The 20,256-nt window shown below is 44.8% G+C and overlaps 9 protein-coding genes across 13 annotated transcripts in view; 6 read left to right on the forward strand and 3 right to left on the reverse strand.

The window, feature by feature from the left end:
* Positions 1 to 58: 58 nt before the first annotated feature.
* LOC115759694 (60S ribosomal protein L27a) lies at positions 59 to 1,218 on the forward strand. Its single transcript, XM_030700692.1, has 4 exons — positions 59 to 76; positions 378 to 695; positions 931 to 1,066; positions 1,131 to 1,218. The coding sequence occupies exons 1-3, from the start codon at positions 74 to 76 to the stop codon at positions 1,057 to 1,059; spliced, it is 450 nt and encodes a 149-aa protein (XP_030556552.1). The 5' UTR covers positions 59 to 73; the 3' UTR covers positions 1,060 to 1,066; positions 1,131 to 1,218.
* A 624-nt stretch (positions 1,219 to 1,842) lies between these two features.
* Positions 1,843 to 3,803, forward strand: LOC115759875 (probable pseudouridine-5'-phosphatase). Of its 3 annotated transcripts, none has more exons than XM_030700988.1 (4): positions 1,843 to 1,937; positions 2,186 to 2,294; positions 2,608 to 2,826; positions 3,310 to 3,803. In XM_030700988.1, exons 2-4 carry the CDS (start codon positions 2,231 to 2,233, stop codon positions 3,720 to 3,722), a joined length of 696 nt encoding a protein of 231 aa, XP_030556848.1. In that variant the 5' UTR covers positions 1,843 to 1,937; positions 2,186 to 2,230; the 3' UTR covers positions 3,723 to 3,803. The 3 variants fall into 3 exon arrangements, with proteins under 3 accessions (XP_030556848.1, XP_030556846.1, XP_030556847.1); XM_030700986.1 differs by lacking the exon at positions 2,608 to 2,826 and adding an exon at positions 2,349 to 2,567 and having other exon boundaries at positions 1,845 to 1,937; XM_030700987.1 differs by lacking the exon at positions 2,608 to 2,826 and adding an exon at positions 2,349 to 2,567 and having other exon boundaries at positions 1,883 to 1,947.
* On the reverse strand, positions 3,794 to 4,334 carry LOC115759876 (NADH dehydrogenase [ubiquinone] 1 alpha subcomplex subunit 2). The gene is made up of 3 exons (XM_030700989.1): positions 4,177 to 4,334; positions 4,005 to 4,111; positions 3,794 to 3,950 (listed from the first exon to the last, which is right to left on the reverse strand). Exons 1-3 carry the CDS (start codon positions 4,272 to 4,274, stop codon positions 3,868 to 3,870), a joined length of 288 nt encoding a protein of 95 aa, XP_030556849.1. The 5' UTR covers positions 4,275 to 4,334; the 3' UTR covers positions 3,794 to 3,867.
* A 54-nt stretch (positions 4,335 to 4,388) lies between these two features.
* Positions 4,389 to 5,638, forward strand: LOC115759874 (tRNA selenocysteine 1-associated protein 1). Its single transcript, XM_030700984.1, has 2 exons — positions 4,389 to 4,537; positions 4,598 to 5,638. The coding sequence occupies exons 1-2, from the start codon at positions 4,472 to 4,474 to the stop codon at positions 5,597 to 5,599; spliced, it is 1,068 nt and encodes a 355-aa protein (XP_030556844.1). The 5' UTR covers positions 4,389 to 4,471; the 3' UTR covers positions 5,600 to 5,638.
* A 268-nt stretch (positions 5,639 to 5,906) lies between these two features.
* On the forward strand, positions 5,907 to 9,164 carry LOC115760227 (PHD finger protein 14). Its single transcript, XM_030701480.1, has 2 exons — positions 5,907 to 8,100; positions 8,153 to 9,164. Exons 1-2 carry the CDS (start codon positions 5,937 to 5,939, stop codon positions 8,935 to 8,937), a joined length of 2,949 nt encoding a protein of 982 aa, XP_030557340.1. The 5' UTR covers positions 5,907 to 5,936; the 3' UTR covers positions 8,938 to 9,164.
* Positions 9,165 to 9,785: 621 nt separating this feature from the next.
* Positions 9,786 to 11,911, reverse strand: LOC115760107 (probable elongator complex protein 3). The gene is made up of 4 exons (XM_030701300.1): positions 11,708 to 11,911; positions 11,401 to 11,642; positions 10,466 to 11,331; positions 9,786 to 10,404 (listed from the first exon to the last, which is right to left on the reverse strand). The coding sequence occupies exons 1-4, from the start codon at positions 11,727 to 11,729 to the stop codon at positions 9,864 to 9,866; spliced, it is 1,671 nt and encodes a 556-aa protein (XP_030557160.1). The 5' UTR covers positions 11,730 to 11,911; the 3' UTR covers positions 9,786 to 9,863.
* Positions 11,912 to 12,044: 133 nt separating this feature from the next.
* Positions 12,045 to 13,846, forward strand: LOC115760108. The gene is made up of 2 exons (XM_030701301.1): positions 12,045 to 12,378; positions 12,460 to 13,846. The coding sequence occupies exons 1-2, from the start codon at positions 12,223 to 12,225 to the stop codon at positions 13,825 to 13,827; spliced, it is 1,524 nt and encodes a 507-aa protein (XP_030557161.1). The 5' UTR covers positions 12,045 to 12,222; the 3' UTR covers positions 13,828 to 13,846.
* Positions 13,847 to 14,295: 449 nt separating this feature from the next.
* LOC115760111 (protein FAM32A-like) lies at positions 14,296 to 14,760 on the reverse strand. The gene has a single exon (XM_030701304.1). The coding sequence runs from the start codon at positions 14,674 to 14,676 to the stop codon at positions 14,308 to 14,310; it is 369 nt and encodes a 122-aa protein (XP_030557164.1). The 5' UTR covers positions 14,677 to 14,760; the 3' UTR covers positions 14,296 to 14,307.
* A 123-nt stretch (positions 14,761 to 14,883) lies between these two features.
* The window catches only part of LOC115760106, a 63,821-nt gene continuing 58,448 nt past the window's right edge, over positions 14,884 to 20,256 (forward strand). Inside the window, exons 1-3 of one of the 3 annotated variants that reach the window (XR_004017576.1) lie at positions 15,401 to 15,475; positions 17,464 to 17,672; positions 17,758 to 17,905. The gene's annotated coding sequence lies outside the window, so the exon portion shown is untranslated. Of the gene's footprint in view, positions 15,193 to 15,400; positions 15,476 to 17,463; positions 17,673 to 17,757; positions 17,906 to 20,256 lie in introns of those variants that run through there. The other 2 variants (XM_030701299.1, XM_030701298.1) reach the window with 2 other exon arrangements.

Below are 20,256 nucleotides of genomic sequence, written 5' to 3' on the forward strand. Positions count from 1 at the left end.
GTCGCTATCGTTTCCAGTGACAGTTTCAATCGCAGCTAAGTTTGCTCACTTCTTTCTTTCCAAAACTCTGAAGATGGTGAGTGGATGTTGCTATGAGTTGTGCATTTCAAAATTGATTTAAACCAATATAGAAAATGCATAAACAAGTGCAAATGTGTAAATCTGAGCGGTAACTGCGTGGCATGCAATACAGTAAATTGTGGCATGCTTGAAATAAGCAAAAGTGAGCAAACCGACAAAAAAGCGACGACGGCGTGCAAACATAACCTCTGCCATGTGTTTAACCTGATAGCCACCGTCTGCAGTTGCCGCTGTCCATGCACGTGCAATTATATCCAATATTTATAATTGTTTTTATCTCTGTTTAACTATTTTAGTCGAATATCAAGAGGAAGAAGACCAGGAAGCTGCGTGGTCACGTCAGCCACGGTCATGGCCGTATTGGCAAGCACCGCAAGCATCCGGGAGGTCGCGGTAATGCTGGTGGCATGCACCATCACCGCATCAATTTTGATAAATACCATCCTGGTTATTTCGGCAAGGTCGGCATGAGGAACTTCCATTTGCGCCGCCAGCACAAGTTCAGGCCCGAAATCAATTTGGACAAACTGTGGTCTCTGGTCGGACCTGAGAAGTTCGCCGAACTGGAGAAGGAGAAGAGCACAAAGGCGCCAGTTATCGATCTGGTTCAATTTGTAAGTTTTATTCCATATGCTGGAATAGAGAAACAATTCGCGCTTGGATTTTTGTTTGACATGAAGAGACACCGAAGGCGATGGGCGGACTGAATGCGACCGTACAATTGCTCTCCTCGTGTTGCGAAAAGCCTTTCAGATCAAAACAAAAACCACACCTGGATTACAAATATTTAGCGCCAAACTTTGAATATCAGTTAATAACGTGTTTCCCTTTCCCACTTTCTTCCTCCAGGGCTACTACAAGCTGTTGGGACGCGGCCATTTGCCCGCTCGCCCCGTCATCGTTAAGGCCAAGTACTTCTCCAAGAAGGCTGAGGACAAGATCAAGAAGGCCGGCGGTGTCTGCCTGCTGAGCGCCTAAGTTTAAGGTGCGTCCCAAGCTCTTGCTAATATTTACATTCTGTGCTTAATATATTTTTGCTCTGCTTGCAGATATTCCTCTTCTAATTGCAACTGAACGTAATACATTCGACCATCAAAAATGTATTTGTTTTTTAATAAATTTAAAAGAAAAAAACAATTTATTGTGTATTCATATTTCTGCTGTGCTCTTTGTTGTTGTTGCACCTTGTGACGTCGGGGGTGATTTATTGCATCGACCCAATGCCTGTGGGAAACCTCACGTGTGCATGCGGGCATATATTATATAGAAATATACACGTTTCTAATTAAGCGTCAACATTTATGAGAATCGTATAAATATATGATGTATATATATGTTATCGCTTACATTTAAACATAATTTGAATGCGTCAATATTTGCGGTTTATTGTGGCAACAAGTGTGAGTTTTTTATGTAAAGCACCGACCTTGGCATACCCTGTAAAAAAGGTGTTCTAATATTTTAATAGTCAAATCTGACATGTTTAATTTTTGCAAATATTAGAAACGAACATCTTCCAAATATTAAAATTAGAAATAAAGAAATCGCACACAAATTATTTCACCAGTTACACTTTTAAGAAAATATTCAGTTTGTTTTGAAATAAATACAGTATTAAATTTTTTTATTAAAAATAAATTATAATTATTTGATTTATAGAACATACGCCCTTTTTAACGATTTTTGCACGCTACAGGGTATGTGCATGGAAATTTTCTAACTTTGCTATTTGGCGAAAAGTCTGGCAACCTTGTCGCTATAACGAACGGCAAGTCTCGCAGTTGCAGCCAGATATTCGCATTGCCTGCTGCTGAACGGTTGTGTCGAGCGCACTCGAAAAAGAAGAAGCATTACGTGTAGGTCAAGGTAGCACTTTATCTGTTACATTTCCGGCACCTGTGTGGGGGAGGGGGGGGGAGCGTCCTTGAGTGAAGGACGGCGCAATTAAAAGTGAACATTAAAACGAGTTGTACAAAAAAAAAACAAAACATAGCCATTGTGAATGGGGTGGGGGGAAGGGCGAAAAAACAAACGGTGAATCAGTACTGGAAAACAGATTGCGGAAAGTTTTTAATTCATTTCCATGACGTGCGTATTTTTGCAGTAAACATCCCCCCTATTACAGCGTTACATAACGAGCAAAGAAGAAATGGCCCAGAAGGTATTGCGAAATGTGACGCACTGCATCTTCGACATGGATGGCCTGCTGCTGGGTAAGTGTTGGACCTTTATGGGATATATCATAGTTTACACATGCTTCTAACCAGACACTGAGACCCTCTACACGAAGGCCGCCCAATTGGTGCTCGATCCGTATGGCAAGACGTACACGTTCGATGTAAAGCAGCAGATAATGGGTCTGCAGACGCGTCAGGTGGCCGAGTTTATGATTAAATGCTACGACCTACCGTTGACATGGGAAGAGTACGCCAAACAACAGACGGACAATGCACGCGCCCTCATGCGCGATGCCAAATTGATGCCAGGTACTAATTATTGATTCCGTATTCGCACCTATCCTTGCAGACACTGAACGCATTTACGAGGAGATCACCAGGCAAATAGCTGGCACCTTCAATCGCTCCTATCCCGAGGCGGTGCGTTTCAAAGTAATGGGCACCACGGAACAACGATCCGCCGAAATAGCCGTCCAAGAATGCCAATTGCCCATAAGCGTCGCTGATTTTCTCCAGCGCTATCACAAAATGTGCTGCGACCGGCTGCACAAGGTGCCGCTGCTGAAAGGTTAGCACCACCTCCGTTAAGGCCGTATTCGTGTAGAGATCGGAACCAGTATACACATCTATATAACGCTCATGTCGTCCATTTGCCAATTGCCATTGCTTTCGTACTAGATCTCTAAATTGGCTTAGAGTCGGAACTTGCAACGAAGAGCTCCTAGTTGTGGGTTGTCCGAGAGCACCAGTTCTTAAGGAACTTGGCTTTTAATTTGAAAGTTATATCCTTTATTTCTTATAATTAGTGGAAGTAGAGAATATGCTCTATAAAGCGTAAATTCATTTGTGTTCCTAGACTTACAACTAAACGTAATCCTAAACCTAAACCTAGATTTAAAATCATGTCTAGCTCTTATTACCTAGGAGAGTCACGAATGCCACCTTCTGCCTGCCTGCCTGCCTGTCGACATACATTCGCACAAAACCCACTTTCAATGGGCACAGGGCATAGCAATATATGATACTAAAATGTTATCCAAATCCTTTGCAGGTGCTGAGCGGCTGCTACGTCATTTGCACGCAAACAAGGTGCCCTTTGCCTTGGCCACCAGCTCCGGCGCCGAGATGGTCGAGCTGAAGAGCACACATCATCGCGAGCTCTTCGATCTGTTCCATCATCGCGTGTGCGGCTCCTCGGACAGCGAAGTGAAGAATGGCAAGCCGGCGCCAGATATCTTTTTGGTGGCCGCCAGCCGTTTTGGCGATAAGCCCGAGCCGAAAAACTGTCTGGTGTTCGAGGATTCGCCGAATGGCGTCGAGGCGGGCAACAGCGCCGGCATGCAGGTGGTCATGGTGCCCGACGAACGGCTCTCGAAGGAGCGTTGCGCCCATGCCACCCAGGTGTTGCGCTCACTGGAGGACTTTAAGCCCGAACAGTTCGGCCTGCCGCCATTTACCAATTAAATAGTATGTTTGACCAATGTCGCCTATCCGTGTACCTAGCATAATTACTAAGCCTAAATACAGATGTGTGTGTTACTAGCATTCACTCTCTTTAATTTAGCCTACAATTGATGCCATAATACAACTCTGTACTCTTCTGGTCGCTTCATCTGCCAACCGCCTCCAAGTGCTTCTGTATGTCTGGAGCGGATTGGTTTCTCAGCGAGATTGAGACTTCCTTGCCTTTGCCTGAATTGCAATTGGATACAATATGTACTTAAGATACTTGGTTTCACTACTTACCATAGCGTGCCCATAGTCTCGGCTGCACGCCGGCGCATTCTCTTACCAAAAAGGCCAAGTTGGGATTGTTTCTTTTCAGATTGGGATAAAATTTCTCAATATATTCCCTGTCAGAATTTTTGGTTTTTATTAGATTATGTAACTTAGGAGTGAAAGATGCTTTGTAATAAACCTGGCGCCCTTGGAAGCATCACATTTTGGATCTAATATTATGCGCACTTCCTTTAGTTTAGCCGTAAAAGCAGCAAAACTGGCTAAACTTATACGCATCTCAGCGGAATATTGTGATAAGCTGTCAAAAATCAAATATGAACTGTATAGAGAGTTGCCAGATCGTTTTGTTTGCTGTGTTTACATTTTCGATGAAAACTTAAGACTGTGGGGCAGCACTTGTTATCGATAAGCCAAAGGCCGTGCAACTCTGCTGTTTGGCAAATTATTCTAGAATTTGTTTACGCGTGTATTTCATGTCAATTTATTTACAAAACAGCGACAATATGACATCTGTACATTGTCAACTATGGATGGGCAGCGTAAGTAATACATTTCCAACTCTAGAACGTTACAATATACCTTTGTGACATGTATTGCAGCTGGAATCGTACATGACGGAAAACTTCATAATTGCCGCATTCCGCAAAATGGGCGAAGATCCCACAACGGTGCGTCTCATGCGCAACAAATACACTGGTGAGCCTGCTGGCTATTGTTTCGTGAATTTCATATCGGATGATCATGCGCTGGATGCCATGCACAAGCTAAATGGCAAACCCATACCCGGCACAAATCCCATTGTCCGTTTTCGTCTGAACTCCGCCAGCAATTCATATAAATTGCCAGGTAATGAGCGTGAATTTAGCGTCTGGGTGGGCGATCTCAGCTCAGACGTGGATGACTATTCGCTGTACAAGGTCTTCTCCAGCAAATACACATCGATCAAAACGGCCAAGGTAATACTGGACAGTCTGGGCTTCTCCAAGGGCTACGGCTTTGTGCGCTTTGGCATCGAGGATGAGCAAAAGTCGGCCTTATACGACATGAACGGCTATGTTGGCCTGGGTACCAAACCCATTAAGATCTGTAATGCAGTGCCCAAGCCAAAGGCTGAGCTGAGCGCCGCACTAGGAAATGGTGGCAGTAGCTATGGGTACGGCGGCCCCAGCACAACCTCAACGTCCTCGACTAGTGCTGGCGGCGCCGATTACTCGCAATATTACGATCCAACCAGCACCTATTGGCAGGGCTATAATGCCTGGCAGGGCTATTATGAGCAGGGCGCTGCTCCTTCAATTACGGATGCTGCTGCCTACTATCAGCAAGCCATGTCCCAGTCACACTCGAATCCGCAGACTCTCGCTCAGCATGCGGAGGCTTGGAGCGCCCAGCGCAGCGCCCAATATGAGCAGCAGCAGCAACAACAGAGTGCACCGCTTAATAGCGCTGCTGCAGCTGAGGAGGACTACGGTCTGGAGGAGCATAAGTTTGTGCTGGACGTGGAGAAACTTAATCGGGAGACAATTGATTCAGATCGACATCTCTATGATGCTTTAGAAAGCTCTAAATGGCTGCCCATAGAGCAATTGGAGGTGTTTTAGGTTTTAGTTATAATATTAAATATAAAAAATTTTAAATATAAAATTATAAAAAACTGCATCTGTGTTGCCAAGTTTTTGTAAAAAAAAAAAATAGGGCTAACTTTTTTTTTTTCATATTGCCGCAAGCGCATTTTAAATAGCCAGATTTGGCGAGAAAAAGCAGAAGCTGGCAACACTGTCAAAAATTTATCTGCAAGCAATGGCCAACATACGTTCAATAGAGATGTGTTTATATCGATTCTCTGGCAAACAATATTGATATCGATAGTGGTCCAGCTCTATTACGTTGCACGATTTTTCTTACATTTTGCGAGAAAAATCACAAATTTATAATTAAATGGCGCCATTTAAACGGGTACGCCAACCAAAAATAACAACACAGGCGTTGCTTGATTTCGATTTGGGCGAAAGTTCATCGGACAGCGATTTTCTGCCCGACATTGACAACTGTTCGGATGGATCAAAGGACGAAAGCGACGGCGACGGCGACAGCAGCGACGCCAGCAGCAGCAGCAGCGACAGCAGCGATAGCGATGCAAATGCAAATTCCGGCGATGAAAGCGAAGATTCGACGCTGCAGCTGCGTCAGCTGCTAGCTGAGAATAATGCACAGCAGGAGGCCGCCGCAGCAGTAGTTGCCGCCGCACCCGTTGCCCCCGCCCCACGTGTGAATGGTTTCAACATCGAGCCGGTAGCGCCGCCAAAGCGGATGTGCTGCGTGTGCCTGGGCGAGCGCAGCGACGATGTGAACGAGATTGTCGAATGCGATGCCTGTGGCGTCTCCGTGCACGAGGGCTGCTACGGTGTCAGCGACAATGTTAGCATCTCCAGTACAAACTCTACCTGCTCCACGGAGCCCTGGTTCTGTGAGGCATGCCGTGCGGGTGTCTCGGAGCCGGACTGTGAGCTCTGCCCGAACAAGGGCGGCATTTACAAGGAGACAGATGTGGGCAAATGGGTGCACCTGATATGCGCACTGTATGTGCCGGGCGTGGCATTTGGCGAGGTGGAACAGCTCAGCTCGGTGACGCTCTTCGAGATGCAGTACAGCAAATGGGGCGCCAAGCTGTGCTCCCTGTGCGACAATGCGCTCTTTGCGCGAACGGGTGTCTGCATTGGCTGCGATGCGGGCATGTGCAAGACGTATTTCCATGTGACGTGCGCACAGGTCGCCGGCTATCTGATTGAGGCACATCATGAGGATGATGCAGCGGATCCGTTTTATGCCCACTGCAAGGTGCACTCGGAAAAGGAGATGATTAAGAAACGTCGTCGCAACTATCATACGCTGCGGCTAAACATGCTGCAGCAGGCCAAGCAGCGGGCGCTGCTCCAGCAGCAGCTGATCGAGGCTAATCCCAATCCAGCCCAGGCGCGCATACAACGCAAGCTCCTGAAGATTCAGCACAAATACGCGCAGCACAAACAGCTCAAGCCAACGCCGTGGGTGCCCACGCAAAAGATGTCACGTCTGCTGACCAGTTCCGCCTCCGCTTGCCGGCGTCTGCTGGCCAAGGCGGAGTTCATGGCCGTGGATGTGCAGCATCTGGAGCAGCGCGAGGCGAACATTCAGGCCTTGCAGGACATACGCAAAAAATGGCATATAGCGCCCGCATTTAGCGTTGAATTCACAGCCTACTATATGGATCGCATAGTGCGCATGTCGGAGTTCAAGCAGCAGCAACAGCAGCTCCTGCAGCACAATTCCGCGCTTAGCCAGGCGCAGGATGTGCTGCGCGCCAAATATGACAGCGCGCTGGAGGAACGCAAACATGTTAAAGCCCAGCGCGATGCACTGATCGCGTCTATCAAAGCGCTGCACAACAGCCTGGCGCAGCTGTCGCCTGGCCTCAGCGCTGGCCTGCCCCATGTGGAGCTGATTGCACGCCCGCTGCCGGAGCAGCTGCCCAAATTGGCGACGACGCCGCCAACGCCGACGCAACGGCCCATTTCGGTGCCGACAGCGGCAGCGCTTAAAATGGGCGTTGGCTTTCCGCTCGCCCATCTGGGCAACAAGCTGGACAACTCCCGTCAGCTGAGCACCCAGCAATCCCAGCTGCATACCAGCAAGGCGGCGACAATTGTGCCCGCCGTCAGCTGCGGCATATGCAAGCGCAACAACGATCAGCATCTGCTGGTCAAGTGCGACACCTGCAATCTGCATTATCATTTGGGTTGCTTGAATCCGCCGCTGACGCGTCCGCCCAAGAAATCGAAACAGTATGGCTGGCAGTGCTCCGAGTGCTGTGACAAGTCGGATGTATCCGATGCGGTCACCGAAATCTCACCGGGTCCGCGCAAATCGCGCACGCGCTTCAACAAGGACGGGCATTTGGTCTATGTCGAACGCTACTCGCTGGACGATTTGCCCAAGGAGACGCCACAGCAGCTGAAGCGTGCGCTCAACAAAACGCTGCCCGCTGCTCTCGACGCTGGCGAGGATCTGGCCAAGTCGCCGAAGCGCAGCAAGCTGCAGTCGCCGCGCAAGACGCCCGTGAATGGTAGGTAGCAGTTGCTGTCCTAATCTTTACTAACTGCCCAAATTCTCCACAGTGCAAGCCGCAGTGGCCCACATGGAGCTGACGTTGCCACAAGCAGTCGCCACCGTTGCGCATTTGTCCGGCTGCGAGGACTCCATCGACGACTCCAGTGGCAAGCAGTCGTCGCGCAAGGGCAAGCGCAAGGATAAGCACAAAAACAAGCACAATTTGTCATCGGATACGGAAAAGTCCTTCAACAAGGAACACAAGCGCAAGCGCAAAAAGCGCGCACATGCCGATGAGAGCAGCGCCTTGGACAATGCCAACTCCGGGCGACCCATTAAGATTATCTTCAAGACGCTGCGTTTGCCCGGCGAAGATGCGCCCGAATCGCGCAGTTTTTATGTGCCCGCCAATGCGGTGCGCTCCGTGGACGAAGCGTCCCGACCCACCTCCGTGGAGACTGTCGAGGATGTCATACAGCCGGAGCAGCCCGCCACCACGCCCATTGTCCTGGTGTCCACAGTAATAACGCCACATGCTGCCATAAGTACGCCACAAAAGGCCAAGGAGACGGCATCGCCACAGCGCAAGGTTAGCCCACGGAAGTCGACGGCGCGCAAACAGCGTGTGGGCAGGCCACGCGTCTCCAATCCCAAGGTTAATGTGGAAATCAATTGTTGTGTCTGCACACAAACCGGCAAGGCCAATCAGGTTGTGACCTGTGATGAGTGCCATAAGCACTATCACTTCGCGTGCCTCGAGCCGCCGCTCAAGAAATCGCCCAAAATACGCGGCTACTCCTGGCACTGTGCCGACTGTGATCCCACGGACGAGGAGGCACTGCCAAAAAAATAGTTCTTACCAATTAACTAATTAGTTTTCTACGTATACAAATATTATTTATGATTAGGTTTTTCCACACAGCCCAAGTATTTACGATTTTTAAATGTCACTACTTTGTAAGCTAGAAATTGAATGGTCGGAACGATAATGTCTAGCCAGAATTGTAACTATATATATTCATATTCATTATCATAATTCTTTGACTGCCCCACACTATGCCTATTGACTATCATAATAAAATAATTTCATTCAGGTAATATGTATTTATATCCGAACAAGTTCAAAGAAATCGTATTGGTTCGCTTCACGAAAGAAAGTATTAGATATAAGATATAGGAGATAGATATATTTTCTCTATATGTGAAATACTTAAATCTAGCAACATTATTCTTGGTTCTTGGTACCCTCAAATATCCTATATAGACATGCGCCAAATATATGTATGTATGTGTGCATATATTTTGTATGATTATATTTAAGACCAAGCTTACCTCTCGTTGCGCTGCAAATTCAAAATTAAATGTATTCTTAACTAATGCTCTCCTACGCGATTCTCATAAATTTAAGTAAGTGACAGCAGAAAGCGGCGGCTTCAATACTGGAGGAGACGGCTTCAACTATAGAGGAAGCGGCTTTAACTAAGGAGGAGGCGGTTGCAACTGTGGACTTCAACTAAGGAGGAAGCGGATTCAAATATGGAGGAGAAGGGAGCTTTTACATTGGGTTCGTATGATAAAAAACTCATGCATGTGAATTTACAGGTGAGTACGTGATTGAAAATATATAATTATCCCAATAGGCATACTTTCATATAACTCCCTCTTGGTTAATAATATACCCGCTCGGCTCCTTTTTGCAATAAGAAATATATCTATTTATCTCAAGCCCAGAACAACAAGCATTATATAATAATTATATACATATATCTAGGTGACAAATTAAGAGCGATAATTATATTGCTTTGAGAGAGACTTGGACATGTAAGGGCCGTCTAGGGCGTAGCCCAGTTTGCGGTAATAGTTGCGCGTACCGACGCCCGAGATGACCGCGATCTTTGTGCTGCCGTGCTCCTCGCGGGCAATACGCTCCGCCTCCTCCATGAGCAGCGTGCCAAACCCCTGGTGCTGGAACTTGGTTGGATCACGTGAGCTGACCGGCACTACAGAGCCGTAAACATGCAGTTCGCGCACAATGGAGCACTCGCCCTGCAGTTCCGGCCGGAAGGTGTCCGGTGAGCATTTGCGCAAGCGTAACAGGCCCACAAGTATATCCTGCTCGGGATCCTCGTATGAGATGAACGTCTCCCAGCCGCCGTTGGCCACATAATCGCGTCGTATCAGCTCGATCTCATACGGACGAACCTTGTTGTGTATCTCTTGGATGCCGACCTCGCGTGTGCGTACATCCCGGCAAACGGTGCCCAAATCCTTCATGCGCGCCAGAGCCAATTCACGCAGATTGCCGTGCTCCACGCCCGAGCTGCGGACGTAGACGTGAATTTTCATATGTGATTAGTTTTGTTAGGGCTTCATGGACTTACCTAACCAGAGGCATGGGTATGTCACGCTGAACACGATAGACGCGTGTCCAGGGTGGCACCAGAGCCAGTATTTTGGCCACCAAATCGACAAGCATCGACGGTGGATACGACTTGTAGCGACCCGTTTTCCACAGCTCGTAGAGCCCAGTGCCACGAATGACAAGTGTGGGATAGATTTTGAGGCCATCCGAGCGAAAAGCGGGATTCTCAAAGTACTCGATAAACTGTTCAATGTCGCGCTCAAAATCCACATTGGGCAGATCGGGCATCATGTGTGTGACAATCTTGTAGCCGGCATCTTTGCCCATGTTGAATGTCTCGCAAACGGCGCGCACCGTATGCCCACGATTTGTGTCCCTGGCCACATCCTCATAGACGGACTGTACGCCGATTTCCAGGCGTGTGCAGCCATAGTTCAGCATATCGGAGATGTGACGCTTCAGGCAATAATCCGGACGTGTCTCGATAGTGATGCCAATGCATTTGGTGCGGGACTTCTCGGAATAACGCACCGCTTCCGCCACGTTGGCGCTGCTGTGCCCGGAGAGAGCATCGTGCAGATTGCGTATAAAGTAATCACGATATTCCTCCGGCAGGGCCATAAATGTGCCGCCCATCACAATGAACTCCACTTTGTCCACCGAATGGCCCAGCTGCTTCAGCTGCTCGACGCGATGGCGTGTCTGCAGGAATGGATCATAACGTGCCCGTATGGCGCGCATTGAGGTCGGCTCATAGCCCGTATACGATTGTGTGGAGTACTCGAAATCGCTGTCCGGTCCGCCGGGGCAATAGACGCAAATGTTGCCCGTAAAATTGATGTGCGGACAGCGATGCGGCTTGCACATGACAGCAACCACGGCAATCTACAAATATTTATAATTTTAACTACTGCAAGAGTTTATTTGATATTTGCTTGTGGGCCATTTTCTTACGCCGCTTGCGGTTCGTATGGGCTTGGCACGCAGCTTGGGCAGCAGTATCTTCTTGGCATCCTGCGGCACGGCTGCTATGATGTCCACCAGTCGCGGCGAGCTATCCAGTCCATATTTCGATGATATTAATGATTTCATGCGATTCAGATTCACATCTTTCTTGTCTTCGTGTGCCTTTAGTAGTTCCTGTATGATTTCACCGATGACAAGCACCTGACGCTCCTCGCGACTGAGACCGATAGCTGCAGCGCATGCAAGTAAATAAACTTTTATAAAATATACATATTATTAACAAATTGTAGCTAACCCAGCTTCTTTTTCTGCTTCATTTTGTTGCTGGCGTAATTTTATAAATATCGCACGTGTGGCGCTGCAGCTGACAGACAGAGAAGTTATCGATAAGTCACTTCACTATCGACTGTTGCGTCATGACGTCACAACCACAATTTGCAATTGAAAAATGAGACCTGAAACCAACGGCCTTTTAACCTATATGAAGATTTTTTACATTGGACGTATAAAAGTTTACATATATATAAAATTATTTTAGTATTTCCAATTGAGTTACCAATTAATTTTTTGACAGCTAAAGGAATTTAAAGTCACATGAACCCTACAGTTTCAACCATATCCATTTTCGTAGCTTGTGACGTCACTTTCAGTTTGTAAACAAAAACTACCTTTTTCATTTGCATAAGCCAAACTTCTGTTATCGCTATCGATATTATATCGATGCCTCATCAAGTATCCTAACGTTGCATTACGGGAAAGGCATCGGTTGGGGTTATTTTTTGTTAGAAGAAATTTCAGTGCACCAGGAAAATGACTAGCTGCGTGCAGCAGCAAAAGGAACATGAGCAGTTGCTGGAGCAACTAAATGCCAGCGATGATGAAATGAACGACACAGGCGACATCGCCGAGGAGGAGGAGGACGACAAAGATAAACAATTGCTTACAGAGCCAACATTTTGCTTTTCGGTGTGTATACAAAAAAAAAATACAAAAAAAAAATATTGAGAAAAACCTTGCCTAATAATGCATGTGTGCTTTCCACTGCAGAACAGCAACGCGTGCTGGGTATGCAATGGCTATTATGGACCCAATTTCGGCGAACCGCTTTGCGGCGCCTGTCATGCATTTTTATACAACGCACAACGCGCCGAGGAGCTATTGACGGAACTGTCCGACGACGAGGACTCGGGCAATGACGAACCGCCTTTCAAGGACAAGCAGGAGGATGATGAAACTGAGAATGATGCGGACATAATGGGCTTTGAAGATCTAGAGGATGCGGAACCGCCCGCACCGCAACAACAACAACAGCAGCAGCAGCAGCAACAACAAATACAACAACAACAACAACCGGCAAACCAAGAGCCGGAGCAGGAACTGCAGGAACTGCAAGCAGCACAACTACAGGCGCCGCCAGAGCAGCTGTTGGAACCGCAAGCAATGCCAGCGCGACGCGGCACACCAGAGCATGATTTCGAACATGAACGTGCGGTTAATCCATTTCTGTTGCCCATCAAAAGGCCACGGCCCACGGCGCCGCACGCGCTACCGCACTACATGCTCGAGCTGGCCGATGGACGTGCCCGTGCGCATGAGTACAACGCGCCGGATGCGGGCAGCAGCGGCGGCAGCAGCAGCAGCGGCAGCAAATGCATCACCAGCCGCATACCCGTCGAGGTTATGCTAAAGATATTCGCCTACCTGGACGACATGTCGCTGTGGATGGCCAGCGAGGTGTGCAAGCAGTGGCACGAGATCATAGTGAAGAACACGGCACAGAGCATGTGGAAGACATACATCAAACAGCGCTGGCCGCTGTTCGAATGCCTCACCGAGCTGCCCGATTGGTACAAGCTGTATGGTGCATTGATGTCGGCGTGTTTCTGTCGCACCTGCTTGATTGAGCTGGGCAGCCAGTCGCCGCCGTCTGGTGAGCTGGGAAACGTGATACGCAATAATTTTCTGCGCGGCGAGGCAAATCTATTGCACAGCTACGAAGCGGAGGGCATTTCGGCCATACCATTGGATCGCCAGAATAATTATTGGCAGGCAACGATACTTGGACCGCCTGGCAGTCCCTATGAGGGCGGCAAATTCTTTCTGTTTATATACTTTCCTGAACGCTATCCCATGGCACCGCCAACGGTGCGTTTTCTAACCAAAATACTGCATCCGAATGTGTCCAGACATGGCGACGTCGGCATTGACATATTCCAGCAACAGAACTGGTCGCTGGCCCTGAATGTGGCCAAAGTTTTGTTGTCCGTGCAGAGTCTCCTCACGGATCCCTATACCGAGGTGTGCATGGAGCCGGAACTGGGCTATATCTATGAGCATGAACGATCGCGTTTCGAGCAGCTGGTGCGCGCCTGGACCTGGAAATATGCCATGCTCGAGCTGATGACGCCACAGTGAAGCAATAAATTAGCCAAGTAGCCTTGTTTTGCTTTCATGGACTGAATGTTGGAAACATCTAAGACACCCTCAATTAAGTTGTTTTTGTATATTTATGTAACTATTACCATAAATGTATTTAGTTTAATGCTGCCATTTATATTGGCCTCATCCCATAATATAGTCAAAATTATGCTTAATATATATAACACTTGGAAATGTTTAAACCTAAATTTTAATGTTGCTTGCGGAAATGGTAAAATCTAGCTATATGGTACAATATAGCTGACACCGTAATTTCCAAGATCTTTCATAGATATAAGTTTTCCATGCAGCATTCTTTCGTCCAGCTTCAATGAAGGAACTCTCCCAATCTTTGCGCTTTCTCAATACTCGCATCACAAGAGGTAAACAGAAATTAGTGAGTCAGCTTTAGTCAGTTTTATATATATAGATTATATGTTTTACAGCTAGATTACAATTAAGCAGATGCGACGCCTTCTACTTCGTCCAGGACACCTTGGGTATATCGAAGTGCTCGGTGAGTGTGTCCAGATGTTCATTGAATTTCTCTACGCGCTGTTTATGCGTCGTCTGCGCCTTGTCCATGATGCGTTTGTTGCGCATCTTCTCCTGCTGTTTCTTGGTGGCCAGCTCCGCTTTGGTTAGCTTCCGCTCGTAGCCGCTGGTCGTGGCTGCGGCAGGTCCGTTTACAGTTTCAATCATTTGTTGTTCGACGAACGCTCTCTGCAGTGCATCCTTCTCCTTCTCCTCTTCCTTGTTCTTGTGTTTCTTCTTTTTTTTCTTGAGTTCGGTATCGCTTTTGAGTTTTAGTTTGCCTTTGGCAGCATATGCATATGCGTCGGACATTGTTTTTATTTTGTTTTCCAAAATAATGCAAGCGATTTGTTTTTTATTGATGACGAGGGCTGACAAACGTTTCAGTATCCAGGGCTAAACATTTTTTTTGCGTTCGATAGTTTCCCACTATCGATAGTTACATGCAACGCTGAATTTACCGTTTTATTTGTGCGTCATGTTGGTTTTAAGAAGTATAGAAATTAATAATTGTTTCTTGTTTAATATTGGACAAATCTATAAAGTGCTCGCAATATAGATTAAGTGAAAGCCGAAAGTAACAGTTAAAGCCGAAAATCAAGTTGTTTCTATTGTCTTGCATTGCAACGTTACAATTTTGTCTCTTTGGAACTTTCGCTCTTTGCGGCCACCCACGCGTCGGAGGTCCGTGTAAAAAAAGCTCGCATGCCCACTGCAAATGTAGTTGTGCGCGGTTAGGCTGTCGTGTACTTGTTAGCATTCAGTTGAATCCCAACGAGCGACGGAACAACATCTCGTGTGTTGTGCACACGCGCTCAAGGCGCGTTTGTAAATATTTAAAAAATTTATTCATAAATTGCTAAAACTCAACATTTTACCGAAGCAGTTGTATTAAAAAAAAATTAAATTAAATCAGTGCTGATCGTGTGTGTCAAGTGCGAAAATTTTCGGAAAGATTCAAACAAAAATTTACAAAAAAAATTCTAATATTCAAAAAATAATAAAAAAATTTTCAATTGTCTCAAAAAAAAAAAAAAAACCGTAAAGTGCGAAGGTGAAAATTCTGCCCACTCTCTGGCAGTCTCTCAAAAACTAACGGTTCAGACATTAGGTGAAAAAGCTCGCTCAACTCGCACATGCGTGTGTGTGCGTGTGCGTGTAACTGTGGACTACTCTGTGTGTGTGTGTGTATGTGTGTGTTGGTTTTAGCATCCTGTAGCAAGTTCTTCACTCAAGGATAACAGTCGTAAAAGCACAACAATGTAATGAAAATATCAGAAAATATCATCATCATCGTCGTCAAGCAAAAGTATTACATTTTTATGTGCTTGTTCCGAGGATACATGTGCATTTGCCACTGTGCGTGTGTGTGTGTGTGCTTCTGTGTGTGTGTCTGTCCCCTCAATGGTGCCCTTTTCTTACGGCTTTAGTCTCCAATGTTGCCAGTTCATAAATTTTCATGTCATTTCTCGTTTAATTCGTCCATCAGCGAATTTGCATGTTTGAGATTTACAGTTTCAATTTCGAATTTCGAACATTTTAGCCAGCGACCGTTACACAAGCTGCGAGATCTAACGGTCGCATATAGCATGTAACAGGTAACCAATACAAGTGCATAACGCTCTCTTACGCTCTTGGCTCTCTCTGCCTGAAAAAAAGGCTTAAAAAAAAGCACGTCGTGCATATCAACAACGAGCTTCAATGTCATAAAATAATGTTAAGTTCGCATTAAAAACAAAAATCTTTTGTTGAGATTACTCTGACAGGCTTTGGTGGCACATCAAAAACATGTTATATGTATTCCATTTGCATTTAAGTGGGATATTTTTGTGGCATCAGGTTTTTTCGAGTGCCCCTCAGTTATTCAGACTAATAATCGACAAGGTTGCGGATTCGGTCGGAAGTCTTAATCGAAGGTCATAATTCAGGGCTACTTTTTAACTTTTGGTGGATAGTTTTTGTAAATACGCTGAAAGCTTTTCAAGGTGGACAAAGGACAAAATGTATGTTAAAGAAAACCAGACTTATTCTTGCCCATTTATTCTGAACTTCAAATAACTTCAAATAGTATTAAGAAGAGTCATATAGAAGATACTTTTATTGAAAATCTAAGACAATTTATATTGAGACTACAAATATGATAAAGGCGATGTCTGCGTAAGGAAGCTTTATGTTAATCAAGCTTTTACTTTAAAGATCTTTCGCTTGCTTGACGCTTGTAATTCCCAACAAGTTCAAGCTGCGCACAGAAGAAACAGTTAAAGACTCTAGCTGAATAATATAAGAGTAAATGTGTTGCCTAAGTAAACCACGAATGCAAAGTTTATTCAGCCTCGAATTTAAAGTAGACATACAACTATTTCAAAGGCAACTAAACTATGTTCTCTGAGTCAATTTTGTTAACTTTATAGCCTAGCTACAATTTTACATTTTCGACAGGAAAAGTGAAAAAGTGGCCGCACGTAAAATGCTTGTGGTGCAAATAACTCAAACATTTGCCACATGTGTGCTGCAAGGCTTTTGCGTTTAGTTTTATTTATTTTTTTTGTTTATTTATGGCCAAATTGTGTGTTGACGTGCCAGAAAAGTTGTGCGAACTTTTTCATTAGAAGTCGAGCCTAAAATGCCTGTCGCATGCAAAATCGATTTGCGCACTTCATATGCGATGTGCTGTTCTCTAAAGTTTTCGTGTCAGATGAATTTTGAATAATTCAATGGTTGCTGCTAAATGTTTTATTCAACATGTCGCAACCGCATACAGAGATTGATTTAAAATTCGCAAAATGTTGGTGTAAAAGAGCTGCGGTTACAGATGCGTTATGCGTTATTGAAATGCCATTAGCGCGATTTCAATGGGCAACGCATACGCGGCGTATGCGCAATCTGTCGAATAGCATTTATCCTTGGCCAGCGAAATGCAGTTGTCTGTTGTTCAGCGTGTGCAAATATTAGCATAAATGTGTGTGCATTGTTGAACAAATATTTGTTTTGTATGCAACAGACAGCACAGCACACACACACACACACACACACACACACACACACACTAAACACAACAATAAAAAGTAATCAGCGCATAATAAAAATGCTTAATTGCAGTTTGAAGTGAAATTTCAGTTCGGTTGAGTTGATTTCTGTTTTTGGGTCTAATTGAAAAGCGTTTCTACAAACGGGAATTAATTGAAAAGCCAATGTACCTGCATGCTAATCAACAATTGCAACAGTTTTGTGGCCAGGCCAAGCGTAAGTCAGCATAACAACTGTGAATCCTTGGCGCAGCAGTTTCTAGTTGGCGGTGCTCTATGAAGGTGAGTTCACTTTGATAACAATTAATCAATTTGCCAACCAGATGAAAAATGTTTGTAAAGCCGGAAAAACTAATAATAATTAAAGTTCATTAGTTCTAGTCGGAAGTGTTCGACCAGGAGATAACCTGAACCTTCTTTCGAACCAACACCAAATGCAGCTCGCGCTCGGGGTGGTGGAAATAAGGATTTAGTTGGGCGTCGGTAGCTATAAAATGAAATATACTTGATCTGTATGCACTATTCTAGAGGCTACATCTCAAATTTGCTGACTCTAGCTCTTGAAACCTACGAGATTTAATAAAAAAAAAAAAAACAGTATTGCGATATTGATTTTTAACGATTGCTCGAACTCGTACTGCGCGAGCAATAGAAGGACCTTCGATCAAAATTGTAAGCGTCTAGCTCTTAAAGGCTCTGAGATCCTTGCGGACGGACAGACAGACGGACCTGGCTAGATCGACTCGGCTATTGATGCTGATTAAGTATAAATATGCTTTATGGGGTCGGAGACCCGTTACATACGCAAACCATCATACCCCATTCATACATTTTCAATGCGTGCGGGGTATAAAAAGTTGTATGCAACCACCTATTTTCCACGCTTGCGAGTGAAATAGATGCTTTTAAATACTTCAAAATGGGTAATTACTGTAATGTTATATGCAGAGCTGGACAGCTCTTAGACTTGCGCTACGCGTTGAGCATCAATCAGTCAGTTAGTCAATCCGTCAATCCGGATAAATAGTTATGTGTGGCCCCTCAATGCCACTTTAAAGCTCGTTAAACCAGCTGCACAATTTTCTCGTGCGCATTTGCCTAAAATGGAACCGCATTCAAGAATTACGCGCATAATTTAAAATTGAAATGAATTCGACCGCAGCCAATAAATGCGCTTTTAATTCCGCGCACACTCTATTATTTTATTTGCATACTACTTTTAGCAGCATTTCGTATATATTGTAATTATTTACTAGCACGAATTGTGCCACAGACGCGCCACAGTCTCTCGGTTCTGTTAAACCGACTGTTAATTATAATAATTAAAATCGAATTGATTTTCTGATGAAATACAAAAACAAAAAAAAAACATTTAAAGTTGCAAAGATTCCATAGGAGGTAGAGTCTCTCGACTGACTCTGACTTGGTTCGGTTTTTATCTAAAAAAAAAAAACATATTTAAGCTTTAATATTAACTTGAAATCTTAAAATAATATATATAATTAAACAGTTCTGGCTTTTTATACCCTGAACCCATTAAAAATGGGTATAAGGGTATATTGTATTTGTGCAAAATCCAAATGTATGTAACAGGCAGAAAGAAGCATCTCCGACCCCATAAAGTATATATATTCTTGATCAGCATCAGTAGCCAAGACGATCTAGCCATGTCCGTCTGTCCGTCCATCCGTCTGTCAGTCAGTCTGTCCGTCCTTCCTTTCGTCTGTCCGCCCGACCGCCTGTCCGTATGTATGAACGCAAGGATCTCAGAACCTATAAGAGCTAGAGACTTAAAACTAGACTAGATGTAGGTCCTCGTAGTGCCCGCGCAGATCGAGTTTGTTTCCGATAATCGATAACTTGCCCCGTTTCCAAGTAATCGATAAAAATCGATATCGATATACTGTTTTTTGGGCAATTTTGCTAAATAATAAGAGCTAGAGTCACCAAACTTGACATATAGCTTCTAGAATAGTATATATATATATGCATTTAGTGTTGGAAGAAGAGGGTTTCGGGAGCTCCCGACTAGAACCTCTTACTTGTTTATTTTAAATATGTTTTTGTTTAGTTTCTAATAAAATCTGATTTAATTGTTCGACGCACAATGTCGACTTCTCGTTAATAGACACAACTCGTATATATATATATAAAGAGTTGGAAAAATTGTTGTATGAATTCTCTATATAAATACATGATATGTGTTCAGTTTTTTTCAATCTGCCAGCACAAAGAGAATAGTCCAAGCTTATTTAAAGCTGCTTTTGTTAATTTCAAATTTATTTTTTATATTTTATTTAATTGCATGCACAGAAATGTTACTCATCATTGCTTTACATCCTCTAACAGGGTATCGCTTAGTCGATCACATTCGCACCATCACCGTGTCTGAACAATTGTTAATGATTGTTTTCATTCAATTGTTTTTGCTCTCTCAAATAACGAGTACTCATTGTGGGCTGCGTGTTTTATTTTTATGAATCAATGAATATTTATGGACTATGTAATTTGTTGTTTTGCTGCACGTAATTAGAATACGAATTTTTATTTATTTTTCTTTTTTCCACAAAAATATGTTATTAACAACTTTTGTGCGCCGTTTGCACAAATATTTGAATATTTGAATATTTATATTTCTATTTGATGAGCTAAGTCAATAAACTTTGTGGAGCCAGGCGCGAGCTAAATAGTATCGTTAGTGAGCACTGGTTTTGGGGCGTGGCACATAATGGGCGTGTAATGGACACGGTTTGCCATAATTAGCAATAGACCGCCCCCCTCTCGCCCTCTCTCTCTCTCGCCGTCTCTCTCTCTCTCTCTCGCTGTGGCCATTATTAGCCTAATTGCACTCAGTGTAGCCTACTTT

Source organism: Drosophila novamexicana, unplaced genomic scaffold (genome assembly GCF_003285875.2).
Source record: "Drosophila novamexicana strain 15010-1031.04,08,12 unplaced genomic scaffold, DnovRS2.1 tig00000387-arrow-pilon, whole genome shotgun sequence".
NCBI lineage: Eukaryota > Metazoa > Arthropoda > Insecta > Diptera > Drosophilidae > Drosophila > Drosophila novamexicana.